The sequence below is a fragment of the Dermochelys coriacea genome, chromosome 9 (assembly GCF_009764565.3).
Source record: "Dermochelys coriacea isolate rDerCor1 chromosome 9, rDerCor1.pri.v4, whole genome shotgun sequence".
NCBI classification, from domain to species: Eukaryota; Metazoa; Chordata; order Testudines; family Dermochelyidae; genus Dermochelys; species Dermochelys coriacea.
The window spans coordinates 100,301,129-100,315,806 of record NC_050076.1 but is presented as its reverse complement, the minus strand read 5'-3'; the positions used below and the strand labels follow the sequence as shown (position 1 = coordinate 100,315,806).

The 14,678-nt window shown below is 41.5% G+C and overlaps 1 protein-coding gene across 1 annotated transcript in view; it reads left to right on the top strand.

Moving 5' to 3' along the window:
* The window catches only part of HPRT1 (hypoxanthine phosphoribosyltransferase 1), a 33,102-nt gene that overhangs the window by 17,765 nt on the left and 659 nt on the right, over positions 1–14,678 (top strand). The window contains exons 4-8 of the mRNA XM_038416490.2: positions 887–952; positions 4,682–4,699; positions 8,394–8,476; positions 11,403–11,449; positions 14,272–14,348. Of these exons, the coding sequence (XP_038272418.1) occupies positions 887–952; positions 4,682–4,699; positions 8,394–8,476; positions 11,403–11,449; positions 14,272–14,348 (291 nt within the window). The remainder of the gene's footprint in view (positions 1–886; positions 953–4,681; positions 4,700–8,393; positions 8,477–11,402; positions 11,450–14,271; positions 14,349–14,678) is intronic.

Here is a 14,678-nt window from a genome sequence, read left to right as displayed (position 1 = left end):
TCATGTTAGGTTGTATGTTCTTTTTGTAGTTTGAGGTTCAGTTGTTTCCGTAATTTATTAGTATGGTAATACTCAGTGTTACAGTTAAAACACTATCAACAATATATTAATAACTGTCGCAATGAAAGTGTAACATTGCTGCATCTCAGGGCCGGGGTGCCCCCTTTGACAGCCTCAGGGAATCAGTGCTCATGGCTGGCTAGTCTGTTGGGCACCAAGGCTTACAGCTGAGCAAGTGAACAGTCAGTGGCTCGGTTCTTCTGGGTAAGCATTGAGCAAATCCATACTCTGTAGCTCTGGCTCCCTGGTTGAGGGATGCGCAAATCTACAGATTGTAGCTCTGGCCCCCTGACTGATGGCTGATAAAATAAACCACCAGTTGCTCAGGCCTTCTGGTCTAAGCATTAGTGCTCATCGCGCCCTAGGCTTGCCAACAGTCCCATATTAGAAGGGACGTCCCTTATTTTTTCCTCTCTATACAACAAAATCTGGAATTGGTGAGTGCTGCAAAAAGCAGTGAGAAATACCCCTGTCAGATATAGGTGAGTACTGTTTAGTAGTAGTATTATCAATGATGATGATGATACTAATATTGGGAGGAGGAGTGGGGCAGATGTGCTAAGAAAACAGTCCCTTATTTTTGAAATACATTGGCAACCCTATCCAGCCCCCAGTGCAGGGCTGGGGACAGGGTGACCCAAGCCCATCCTGCTCCACCACATCCCAACCCAGGTCCTCCCAGCAACACAGTAGGACTGGTATCTCTTTTCCTTGGGCTACTACCAACCAGCGTCTGGTGGGGATGTTCCATGGCTGCTGGAGCCTGGTTCCTATTTTAATTACTTCTAATCACGCTAATGCTTTGGTTTTTCCCCTTTTTAACTAGAACGATGAGTCAACTGGAGAGATAAAAGTAATTGGTGGGGATGACCTCTCAACCTTGACTGGAAAGGTATGTCTTTTAGTGTGAAACAAAAGAAGTACACAACACATTTTTAAGCTGCTCTCCATCATTTTTCTAACTAAATTTTGCAAGATGGCTTTATTTTTAACACTTATCTATGTTCATATAGTTCTATTCTAATGGCCTAACTTAAGGTAATGGTATTCCAAAGGCTACCACTGTGTAATTGCTTTGTATTATGACTTGTTGCAAGGGCAGTTCTATGTTTTCTGGCATTGGCAGAGATTATTGCCCAGCAGCTTTCCAGTACTCAATTTTACATCAGCACAGACTCTATCTGATACTGTAGCTGGATTAAAACTAGTATCCTCTTCATGGTATACCCCATAGTGCTACAGTATGTGGTCAGTAATCAGGATACTGTGCATTACCTATTGTGAAGCTGACAATATGACAATTGCATGACAATATGCAATATCTAGTTGTGAAATCATGAGGCATTAGCATTATTGTTTTCACAACAGTTCCATAATTTTGCATTTATAAAGCAGGTATTCCATGTTTGCAATAGTGGTCTTTTAAAGTGTTTTTTAGTACCCAAAAGGTGTATGGATTAATCATCTACAAAATTTCATATTTAAAAATGAACTGGCAAATTAGTGGAATGCCAAAAAGGTTAAAATATTCTGAGTGTCAAAACACATTTTTTCCCATACAGCTAGACATATAACCAAATCAGTCGTCAAGGCATGTGTGTGTTTTAAATGAAAATGCATGCAAAGTTTCAATATGGAGGAGATATTAATGCCAGATCATAAGCCCTTGAAAAGCGTGATGCCATTTTCATAGAATCATAGAATATCAGGGTTGGAAGGGACCTCAGGAGGTCATCTAGTCCAACCCCTTGCTCAAAGCAGGACCAATCCCCAATTAAATCATCCCAGCCAGGGCTTTGTCAAGCCTTACCTTAAAAACTTCTAAGGAAGGAGATTCCACCACCTCCCTAGGTAACACATTCCAGTGTTTCACCACCCTCCTAGTGAAAAAGTTTTTCCTAATATCCAACCTAAACCTCCCGCACTGCAACTTGAGACCATTACTCCTCGTTCTGTCATCTGCTACCACTGAGAACAGTCTAGATCCATCCTCTTTGGAACCCCCTTTCAGGTAGTTGAAAGCAGCTATCAAATCCCTCCTCATTCGTCTCTTCCGCAGACTAAACAATCCCAGTTCCCTCAGCCCCTCCTCATAAGTCATGTTCCAGTCCCCTAATCATTTTTGTTGCCCTCTGCTGGACGTTTTCCAATTTTTCCACATCCTTCTTGTAGTGTGGGGTCCAAAACTGGACACAGTACTCCAGATGAGGCCTCACCAATGTCAAAGAGAGGGGAACGATCACATCCCTCGATCTGTTAGCAATGCCCCTACTTACATCCCAAAATGCCATTGGCCTTCTTGGCAACAACGGCACACTGTTGACTCATAGCCAGCTTCTCGTCCACTGTAACCAGGGCTTTGTCAAGCCTGACCTTAAAAACTTCTAAGGAAGGAGATTCCACCACCTCCCTTGGTAACACATTCCAGTGTTTCACCACCCTCCTAGTGAAAAAGTTTTTCCTAATATCCAACCTAAACCTCCCGCACTGCAACTTGAGATCATTACTCCTCGTTCTGTCATCTGCTACCACTGAGAACAGTCTAGATCCATCCTCTTTGGAACCCCCTTTTAGGTAGTTGAAAGCAGCTATCAAATCCCTCCTCATTCGTCTCTTCCGCAGACTAAACAATCCCAGTTCCCTCAGCCCCTCCTCATAAGTCATGTTCCAGTCCCCTAATCATTTTTGTTGCCCTCCGCTGGACGTTTTCCAATTTTTCCACATCCTTCTTGTAGTGTGGGGTCCAAAACTGGACACAGTACTCCAGATGAGGCCTCACCAATGTCAAAGAGAGGGGAACGATCACATCCCTCGATCTGTTAGCAGTGCCCCTACTTACATCCCAAAATGCCATTGGCCTTCTTGGCAACAACAGCACACTGTTGACTCATAGCCAGCTTCTCGTCCACTGTAACCCGTCGGTCCTTTTCTGCAGAACTGCTACCTAGCCATTCGGTCCCTAGTCTGTAGCGGTGCATAGGATTCTTCCATCCTAAGTGCAGGACTCTGCACTTGTCCTTGTTGAACCTCATCAGATTTCTTTTGGCCCAATCCTCTAATTTGTCTAGGTCCCTCTGTATCCTATCCCTATCCTCCAGCGTATCTACATCTCCCAGTTTAGTGTCATCTGCAAAGTTGCTGAGGGTGCAGTCCACACCATCCTCCAGATCATTAATGAAGATACTGAACAAAACCGGCCCGAGGACTGACCCTTGGGGCACTCCACCTGATACCGGCTGTCAACTAGACATGGAGCCATTGATCACTACCCGTTGAGCCCGACAATCTAGCCAGCTTAAAGATGGGCACTACATTAGCCTTTTTCCAGTCATCCGGGACCTCCCCTGATTGCCATGAGTTTTCAAAGACAATGGCCAATGGCTCTGCAATCACATCCGCCAACTCCTTTAGCACTCTCGGATGCAGCGCATCCGGCCCCATGGACTTGTGCTCGTCCATCTTTTCTAAATAGTCCTGAACCACTTCTTTCTCCACAGAGGGCTGGTCACCACCTTCCCATGCTGTGCTGCCCAGTGCAGCAGTCTGGGAGCTGACCTTGTTCGTGAAGACAGAGGCAAAAAAAGCATTGAGTACATTAGCTTTTTCCACATCCTCTGTCACTAGGTTGCCTCCCTCATTCAGTAAGGGCTCACACTTTCCTTGACTTTCTTCTTGTTGCTAACATACCTGAAGAAACCCTTCTTGTTACTCTTAACATCTTGCTAGCTGCAACTCCAGGTGTGATTTCGCCTTCCTGATTTCACTCCTGCATGCCCGAGCAATATTTTTATACTCTTCCCTGGTCATTTGTCCAATCTTCCACTTCTTGTAAGCTTCTTTTTTGTGTTTAAGATCAGCAATGATTTCACTGTTAAGCCAAGATGGTCGCCTGCCATATTTACTATTCTTTCTACACATCGGGATGGTTTGTCCCTGTAACCTCAATAAGGATTCTTTAAAATACAGGCAGCTCTTCTGGATTCCTTTCCTCCTCCTGTTATTCTCCCAGGGGATCCTGCCCATCAGTTCCCTGAGATTGTCAAAGTCTGCTTTTCTGAAGTCCAGGGTCCATATTCTGCTGCTCTCCTTTCTTCCCTGTTTCAGGATCCTGAACTCGACCATCTAATGGTCACTGCCTCCCAGGTTCCCCTCCACTTTTGCTTCCCCTACTAATTCTTCCCCATTTGTGAGCAGCAGGTCATCGTTTCAATGATGAATATTTCATTAAAAGCACGCAAAAATGTGTAAGGCTCTTATATTTTGATCTATTGTTGCATACTTATAATGCTGTTTTTCAAAGTATAAGAATTCTACAGACCAGTTAGTATTCTGCATGTGCCAGTAGACAGTTATCAATGAGAATCTTCTTGCCAGCACTTCAGAAATGTTAATTAAATAGAATTGGCATTGTTGCATAATGTCTTTGAATTCGATGTAATAATATTACAGATTTTTTTCTACAGTTTTCAGCTTTTGAGAATGTGAAATTCTGTAAATGGTGACATAAGCAAATGTCACTGCATTGATAATGTAAGTAATTTAACAGAAAACTGCTAATGTAATCAACATAATCGCCAACTAAATATTCACGGATTTTTTTTTCTTTTTTTTCCCCCACAAGAACGTCTTGATTGTAGAAGTAAGTATTAGTTTCGCTTTGGGTTCTGTAATGTGTGATTTATGATAACATTTTAATAGGAGATGGTCCTGAATCTGAACTCCTCTATATTTCAGCGAGCTGTGAAACCTGAATCTAGGCTTGAATTTTGCAAATGGCCCCTAATTTTCATAATGAGCTGACCCACATACCCTCAAAGTTAGGAGTATGTGAAGTCCGGATCTGAATTCTCAGGTTGGCCCCATCTCATCTTACTTAGCTGCAGGGAGAGAATGTCCATGTCAAAGATTTGCAATTGTTACTTTCAGTTTGCTAGGATCCTATTTAATCATACTGGTTTATATACTAAAGGAACTTGAACTAAGTGAAATTAAGGATGTCTGTCACTTTATTAATGCACAGACAAGAATTTAAACTGCAATAGTTATAGAAAAAGATTCTTACTGGGAATATCTTAAAATATATAAAACACTCAACAGTGTCTGTTGTTTGCACGTATCATTTATATACTAAAAATAAAAAATAAATACATTTGTGTTGCATAAAGAGTCTCACTTACCACTGGTTTCAGAGTAGCAGCTGTGTTAGTCTGTATCCACAAAAAGAAAAGGAGTACTTGTGGCACCTTAGAGACTAACAAATTTATTTGAGCATAAGCTTTCGTGAGCTACAGCTTACTTCATCGGATGAGCTGTAGCTCACAAAAGCTTATGCTCAAATAAATTTGTTAGTCTCTAAGGTGCCACAAGTACTCCTTTTCTTTTCACTTACCACTGTGGCTCATCATGCACCTCTAGATATTAATATGCAGAATATAATTTAATCTGATTTCCTAGCTGTTAAGATAAATTAGTTCTTACATTGATACCTCCTTTTATTGATGGACGGAGGCTTGTTCTAGCCAGTCAGTATTAACTCCTGGGGGAATTCTGCACCACTGTGCAATGCAGAATTTTGCAGAAATTAATGTTATATATGCAGAATTTCCTTTTCCCCACAGAAATAGATTGCAGTGCTGCTGGCTGCTCTAGGTGCTGCTGGACCCAATAAAGCCCAGCTCACACATAGAAGAGGGAGCGAAAGGGCTCCTGGCAGCTGCAGTTCCCAGCATGCCCTGAGGGAAGGACAGGGCAGCGCGCAGGAAACGCCATGCAAGCCTGGGACTGAACATCAGACTGTTTCTCCCTCTGGATCCCTGGGCTCTGGTGGGGGTGAAGGGGGCGGATGTCTCGGCTGGGCTCTGGGATGGAAGGGAGTGGGTATCTGGGCCAGAAGAAGCCCCGCAGCTGGACTCTGGGGAGGAGGGGGTGCGAGTATCTGGGCTGGGGGAACCCACAGCTGGGCTCGGGGGGGGAGGAGCGGGGGGAGATTTGGGTGTATTGGCTGGTGGGGGGGCCCTGCAACTGGGTTCTGGGGGGAATGGGTTCTGGGTGTCTGGCTCCCGAGCTGGGCTTGGGTGGGAGGGCAGAGAAACAGGAACTGGGTTGTGGTAGGGTTTTTTTTTTTAAACTCTTTCTCCTGGAGGAATTTTTATATGTTTCTGTATTGGTACAGGTTTCAGAGTAGCAGCCGTGTTAATCTGTATTCGCAAAAAGAAAAGGAGTACTTGTGGCACCTTAGAGACAAACAAATTTATTTGAGCATAAGCTTTCATGAGCTACAGCTCACTTCATCGGATGCATCTGATGAAGTGAGCTGTAGCTCACGAAAGCTTATGCTCAAATAAATGTGTTAGTCGCTAAGGTGCCCCAAGTCCTCCTTTTCTTTTTGTATTGTTACAGACATACTTGCTGACAGGTATTTTGAAATTAATATAAATAAACATAAATAATATTAATAAATAAATGAAACTGGTGTGATTATGTAGTGTTGTTTGGCAAATAAAATTTGCAGAATTTTGCAGAGTGCCCCCCAGGAGTAAATATTGATTCATTTGCAGATAATGTTCTTGAACAAGGTTTATAACTAAGGCCCTACTTACATCATGGGATGATTGTAAAATAATTGCAGCTGAGTTGCGTTCAAGACATGCAAAATCTCGGAAAAGTAATAAAGGTCCTTTGTTAATTGCAGTAATTTGGAAAAGCCAGAGAAGACCTATTTGTTTAAGAAAAATTTGCTGGAACAATATAAGCATTCAAGTATTGTTATGCCTGCTAATTTTTTTGATAACCAGATATTTTGCTGCAACTATATTACAGTCATTAATGCACGAGACTAACAGCCGGACTGCCAGCCACCCAGGGCTGACAACCAGGGCTCCCACTGTCAGCCCCAGTCAGATGGCAGAATTGTGGTGGAAGCCCAATATTATGGGATCCGTAATTTCTGCAGTATCGCAAATTAAGTAGGGCCTTATTTTTTAACCTTAGGATAGAGAAGTAATGGCAATAAACAATTAAACAACTTCCTATTTACACAAACAATATTTTGAAACCTAAAATCATATGAACTTCTTTTCACTTAAATAAACTATGATAATTATGTCAATAAGAAACATTTCCTGAAACTGATCCTATTATGGCACAAGGGAGTAACAACTTCCTTTTGTCATCCCAGAGTTCCTACCTTGGAAATCCTGGGTTTTTACACAGGATCCTGCTTTAATCCAAGAAAGCTAGTCTAGTCCATCTTTTTTAAATTCTGTTTTAGTGCACCCATCGTCAAAGTATGTGTGCACCAATTTTTACTTCCCTACTTTTTTTTCCACACAAATATTTCAGTTACCTATGTGATCATTGTCTTCTTTGAAGTGTATTTTACTTCTGAAGGGCGAGTATATTGAATTTTATATCGGTCCCGTTTCAGATTAATTTATGTCTTTTGAGCACCAGGCAGCTAAATAAATTAGTTTCTCATCTGTTCAATGGCCTATATCATCTACATGGCAGGTGCTTATCAACACGAGCCCCGTTACAAATCACCATTCTGCTTGTCAATCAAACAATAAAAATAGCTTTACTGTAACTTTTCTCCTTATGTATGATAGTACCATCATTTTTATATGATGCCTCCTGTGACTGGCAAAAAAGACTCCAGAAAACTCAGATCTGCCACCTGTAACCACAGGGTCAAACACTGATAGGTCAGTGATGTAGCTGATTTCTGTCTTGACTTTAAAAGCTACTGACATGGCAGTTAGACCTGGTTGCCTTTGTCCATGCATCAATCTATTTAGTGTGCATACCCACAGCCCTTGTTCATACTTGTGTTAATATCCATGATTTGAAGCGCTGAACGGTTAAATACAACCTGGCATAATCCTTAGGTGGTTTGGGGTGTTTTAGGGGGAAGCTATATAAAGATAAGATGCAGCAATCAATTTTGCCTTTCAGTACCACCCACTTCTTTATTTTATGTACACCAGACTTCAGACCAGATAGAAGAATGTTCCTCTGAAGGCTTTGTGTTAATCCAACCCAAATTAGGAAATTAAGAGTGTTTCTGATGCTTCAGTGCTAACGCTTTCATTGCAATGGTTATTAATATGACTATTGCTGATAGAAATTATCTGTTACACATAAAGGATGGCCACAACAGTGCAATAGGGAATAACACCTATTTTTGTTTATGTGCAGGAAAAGCCTGATTTCCACTTAACGAGTTATTTTCATATTATTGCAACTCAGTATGACATTGGCTCTTTGATTAGAATCTGGAAGTGCTACTTTAACAGCTTTTATATATTTTTCTGACATGGCTTTTTTATCATCAGGATATAATTGATACTGGTAAAACAATGAAAACATTGCTGTCTCTGCTGAAGCAGTACAATCCAAAGATGGTAAAAGTAGTCAGGTGAGTTGTGATTACGACGGCTTGTGTTGTGTATTACTTTTTTAAGAACTATAAAAATAGTGACAGGTTTCAGAGTAGCAGCCGTGTTAATCTGTATTTGCAAAAAGAAAAGGAGTACTTGTGGCACCTTAGAAACTAACAAATTTATTAGAGCATAAGCTTTCGTGAGCTACAGCATCCGATGAAGTGAGCTGTAGCTCACGAAAGCTTATGCTCTAATAAATTTGTTAGTCTCTAAGGTGCCACAAGTACTCCTTTTCTTTTTATAAAAATAGTGAAATAGGATTATAGAATACTTTTATATTTGAAAGGAATTTTTTTTCCCCATGACTCAAAGGTGAAAATACCCTTCATGGTATTGTACATGGTCACACTTTCTCTAGTATAGGGTCTGTTCATTGTGAAAAGGTGCATTTATTTAGACTGACAGGAGCACTTTTCTGTCATTTGTGTTCCAACTGCTTAAGGGATTTTATAGTGAAGAATGATGTAGGGGCTGGCTCTGTGTGTATGAGTGTCTTGGGCATGCATTTTGTCTTGATTACCCTCGGATTTTTTTTAAAAGCCTCCGAATGTTTCTGCTCTGAGCTTTCTCATTAATCTTAAGGGGTATTTTTTAATATTATTGGATGCAAGCCTGATTTCAAAATTGGAACCCTGGTTAGCAATTTTTAAAATTGCAATTAGCTTGCAGTAACTATGTGCAACTCAGCTATAACAATCAAATGTCCGAGAATAATCTGGCCATATCATCTGCTGGGTTTTACTTTTTAGGATTTTAACATTTTTAGTCAAAATATTTTTAAAACACTTATTTTGTTTAAAAAACTAAACAACTAAAACTGATGATGATTTAATGTTACTAACAAAGTAGCTGTCAAGCCTAATGGTTTTTACACTTCAGATCGCTTGTTCTCTTTCATTATCAAACTGAATCTTATTTGCATTTTACAATAAAGATATATTGACTGATAGGAATTATAGATAAGTAGGGGGTGAAGGTGGCGTCTAGTCAGGCAGTGTTGCCACACCAATACTAAAACAGTTGTTAGACGTGTCTCAGGTAGCTCCTTTTGCTGGTAATCTTGGAATGACATGTCGAGGGTGAGACAATTACAGACTTCTTATTGGTTTGTTATCGCTGAGGTCACAACAATACATTGAGGAGTTTGAAGAGTGTGTCAAAGGCTGTATGTCCCTGATAGGGGCCTTTTTTAAAGGGCTTGTGGGCCCTGCCATTACATTTTACTTCATATACATATAGCATAATAGTAAACGACATTCTGGTCACATTAACTTTGAAAAAAGCTTTTTGTAATACTGAAAATTTGTCAAAAGATTGAACCAATAAATATGCAACTACCAGAGATAGCATAAAGGTGAAGAGGTTTTACATTTTTGTACCTGTAAACACTTGCCTGTTTGTGTGTTTTCCATTGCTTTGTGTTGCAGCTGTTGTGCAGATTGTCCACACATCCCAATATGGATTTGAGGTTCCTTGGTCAAATCCCAAACTGGTAACAGCCCCCAAAAATTAAGTCATCCAGCCAAAACTTCCGTAAACCTCAAATGTCAACAAAGTCTGAAAGCTGACAAGTTTCCAGAAACCTAGCTGAATGCTGGGTTCAGAGATACAAAGGGATTTAGTGTTATGTTGATAGGCAATGGCAGATCCTCTTCCACCCTTAAGGGATGTGGCTGTCTTGCAGGTAGGGAAAGGCGTATGGGGGAATACAGAGAGGTTGTGAAAAGTTGACCAGAGGGCAAGTATCCCCGAGAGAAAGGACAAAAGGCATCATGATACCAGGCAATGGGGCTTAGCAGGGCTTCTTCTTCTTCCTCTCATCTCAGAGAGCCTCTTCCCTTAAGTAGGTGACACTTTTGAGTACGTAATCAGCTTGAGCTGTCTCCAGCATTCATCCATCAGACACAGGACTTTCTCTCTTCTTTTCTCCACACAAAGCCTTCCCCAGACAATTGCAGCCAAACACAAGACACCACAATGGACCTTTATGTGGGTGTAGGAGCATCCATGGACTACCTTGAGTCATTGGAATGATACCTCAATATATGGTGATGGACAAAAAGTATGAGAACACTCATTCTGTTCTCCTTTCTCTCTACTTCCTGGAAAGTGCAGTTTTGTTCTGAAAAGTGGCAGTAAAAATGGCACTGTCTTAACTTGACAAATCTGCTCCATGTTTGTATTCTGTTACATCTGCTGACTTTAGTGATAATACTGTTAGCTCTGCAGAATCAATGCAGCTGAGAAAGGGGGAGCTGGATTCCATGCCTCTGTGTGCCTCATCAACAGAAATGTTTATTAAATTCCACTTACAGGGATAATCAGGAGCACCTGTGCAAACCTGTTAAAAACATACTGTTGTAAAGATGGATGCGATTTGGCCTGCAGAACTTCTATTTACTGGTGATGGTGCATAAGAAGGAAGGAACCCAGTTTAGCTCTCAGCTCACAGGCTCAATTTGCAGGTGTGATAACTAGAAAAGCTGTCTCTTTTCTTGTGAACAGAGCTCTGTACCTGAGGTTTCTTAGACAAAATGAACATGGAGTCTCATTATGCCAGTTTACAGAATCACTTTTCAGAAGTGAATTATACCATAACTCCTGGCTGACTTTTCTACTCTCTGCGGCAGGCGCATGTTTGACTCTTGCCCTTTTAGCTAGACTGTCAACTGTTTGTGATTCAACCAGAAGTCTTGATCCGATCAATCTGATTGATTGCTGGGAGGTGCAAATACAGGATATATTTAATTGATGAAATTCTGCCTTCAGTTACACCCATTCAATATCAGTGAAGTCCAAGACTGGCTTGATTTTTAGTAATTAATTCTCTGTGTAGTTTTTTTGATTATCTTGTAGCTGCTGATTTCCATATTTCAAATTTCTACTGGTTTTAATTGACAGCTTATTGGTAAAAAGAACTCCTCGAAGTGTGGGATATCGGCCTGACTGTAAGTGACCCCTTTTTGCCAGTCATCAATAATTTTTTTGAAATTAACTAAGAAACACATTATCAAAGTATATAGAATGTTTTTAATCAAACTGTAAGAATATTTGGAATGTTTGTCTCCAGTTCACTTTTTTCTGATGATTCTTGGGCAATGTACTCTGATTTAACTAGTGCATTACAATACATGTGGGCAGAATGTACCTTATTTTGACACCCTTTTTATATTAAAGGGACATTGTCTAGTAGGTATGTCCAAAATACAGGTGGTTCTTCCAGCGATTGTCCATATAGGTTCTACTTCTGATGCACATGTGCCCGATGCACCCAAGATTGGATTCTTTTGGCCAGCAGTGTCTGTTGGAATCACGCCTGTGCCCAAGGGCATAAAGGGCAGAGTAGGTCCAACCATCCTCAGTTCTTGCTTGGTGCCTGTAGCCACAAGCCAGACCCCTAGATAGGGTCTGCTTCTCTTGCATACTGTGCAACCTAAAACCTGATTTATTTTATAAATAATTAGTCTAGACAGGGTAGTGACAGTTTAGTGGAGTTAGCAGTAGTATTTGATACCTGTGGACTATAAGACAAACAAAGCAACAAAAAAGTCTTCTTAGAGTTAGGGATTTACCAAGTACAAGGATCTAGCCCAGCTTCAAAACTCGCCCCTTTTGCAATGCAGCTATCCCGCTGCAGGATAGACACCCGAGGTGTCTTTGTGCCTCAGGGAGGGGTAAATCTGATGTATTGTGTATTATCGGCCATTTTTTCCTAAAAGAACACACAAGGCAAGAGGCTTGCCTTGGGTTAGAACTATCTCCTTGTATCTGGAGAAAAAGGCCCTTCTAGGTCTGAACAGCACTCATCTTGCAACACTTCTGTATGCTCCGGCTCAGCTCCTAGTTCCCAGGCTCACTGATCTAAGAAAGTGTCAGCCAAGACCAGCAAAGTAGTTAAGTCATCTGAGAGAGGTAGGGAAGAACATGGCTCCTCTAGGCTCTAGAGAGCCCAGATATTGGTCACCTTCAGAGGGACCTAGTAGAAAGAGGCAGAGATCACCTCAACCTGCTTCCTCAAAGGGTAGGTTATGGCCCAGAAGGGATCCCTCTGACATCCATCACAGAGACCAATCACCAAGCAAGAGTACTATCTCAAGCAGAGCTCTGTGCTTCACCCAGCACTGGTCTCGGTCCACCCGGCGCTGACAGCCTCAGCATCTACAACTCCCGTGCTGATGACCACGGTACAGCTCTTCTTGGTACTGACCTGAGCACAGAAGCCAGTTTTGGTAGCAAGTGATCTAACTGACTGCTCAGCCTGAATCACCATTACTGTCTTCAGTGGTGCGAGTGCCTTCTGCAGTGCTGAACACTGGTGCCATTACAGTACAGAGCACTTTCTTGATCCTGGCAAGAGCGGAGCCCATAGCTCGCCTTGGGAATCTTGTTAAAGCAGCCCCACATCTAGAAGAGGAGTACTCGCTTCCTCAGCTTCTGAGCACAGCAGGGAGGCCAACCCTGGTCCCGTTCGTATGACCCCTATTTGTCAGACAGGGCATCTAGGACCTATTATTACACACACAAACCTAGGGCATCTAGGGAAGCGCGTTCTCCATGGTGCCCACCCCTGTAGCCCCTTACTCTTACCAGGGTCATACCTGGCTCTGCTTGGGCCCCTTGGGGCACAGCCAACAAGAAAGCCAACTTCTACTGCTGCTTCTAAGGCTAGGTCTCCCTCCTCTACGAGATCCCCTAGGATTGTAAAAAGGCACAAGTGGCTCACACTGTCAGCAGCAGGAAAGTGAAAATGAAGAACAGCAGCTATCTCCTTGTCCTTACCAGACAAGGCACATTCCTTCTTCACAGCCTGACAGCCATAAGATGTTCCAGGAATTTCTGTGCTGAATGGCAGACACTCTTGAGATCCTTGTAGAAGTAGTGCAGGAAAAGTCTATGGTTTTACAAAGCACTGTTCCCTAGTGGAGGCATCAAGATCCAATGCCCACTTCGGCAGCGTTGCCCAGTCGTCTTTATTCAGATGCAATTCAAGCACCCATTTCCTATCTACTATGGCACTGCTTGAGTGTCACCAGAAGTGGACTGCACATGGACTGTTGCTTGAGGAGGAAAAAACAGTTACTTACCATACAGTAACTGGTTCTTTGAGATGTGTTGACCTCATGTATTCCATGACCCACCCTTCTTCCGCACTACAACAGAATCCTGTAATTACCTGCATTCTGTATGGGTGAAGGAACTGAGGGATGGTTTGACCCACTCTGCCCTTTATGCCCTTGAGTGCGGGGGGTACAGGCCTGGCCTCAGCAAACTCTGCTATTCAAAAAAATCTGATCTTCTCTGCACCGGGGGCATGTGCACCAGAAGTAGAATCCATGTGGCCAACACATCTTGAAGAACCATGGTTACGATAGAGTAAGTAACTTTTGCATGTGAAACTTTTAAAATGAAACCTAAATTAGTAGAAATGCATTCATGAATTTCAAAAATGTCAATACAAATAGATTTTATTTGGAGCAAACGTTTGTAAGCTATACATTGCAGCATTGTGCTACTGCATGAAAACCAGAAAATGAAATTAACTAGTCTGTTTTCATTTCTAAGATAAGTACAATAAATGAAGTTAATGGACTAGATAGTGAAAAGTAAATTAGATTTGTAAAATAGTTTAGAAACTGAGGATGCTTGAGGAGAACAAATAAGGATATTTGGGTTTTAAAAAAAATATATGCTAATATGACAGTGCTTTTAAAAAAAAAACAAACACTGGTACATGAAGTCTAACAAAACAATGAATTATGGTCCTTTTCAGTTGTTGGATTTGAAGTGCCGGACAAGTTTGTTGTGGGTTATGCCCTTGATTATAATGAATACTTCAGAGATTTGAATGTAAGTAATGTTTTCCTTAATACTTTTTACGCTTTCAAAACGAGGGAGGAGGAAATAGGATAATTCAGTTTTTTTCCTACTTAAACTGTACTTTCATATACAAGCCTGATCACTTTGTTAGTGATGTAGTACCAGGGAAAAACTTTAGCAGCAGAGCAACCTTTCAACTCTCATTAGTCAGGCCAACATGGATCTTCTGCTTAGCTCTGGAGAAAGGAGGCTTACATGCTCCTTATTGACTAGATGGGAAAGAATGGAACAGCTGTAGTGGTCTTGTCTTACCAATGTTTTATCACAATTAACAACAGAAGGACAATTTGGAATAAAGAA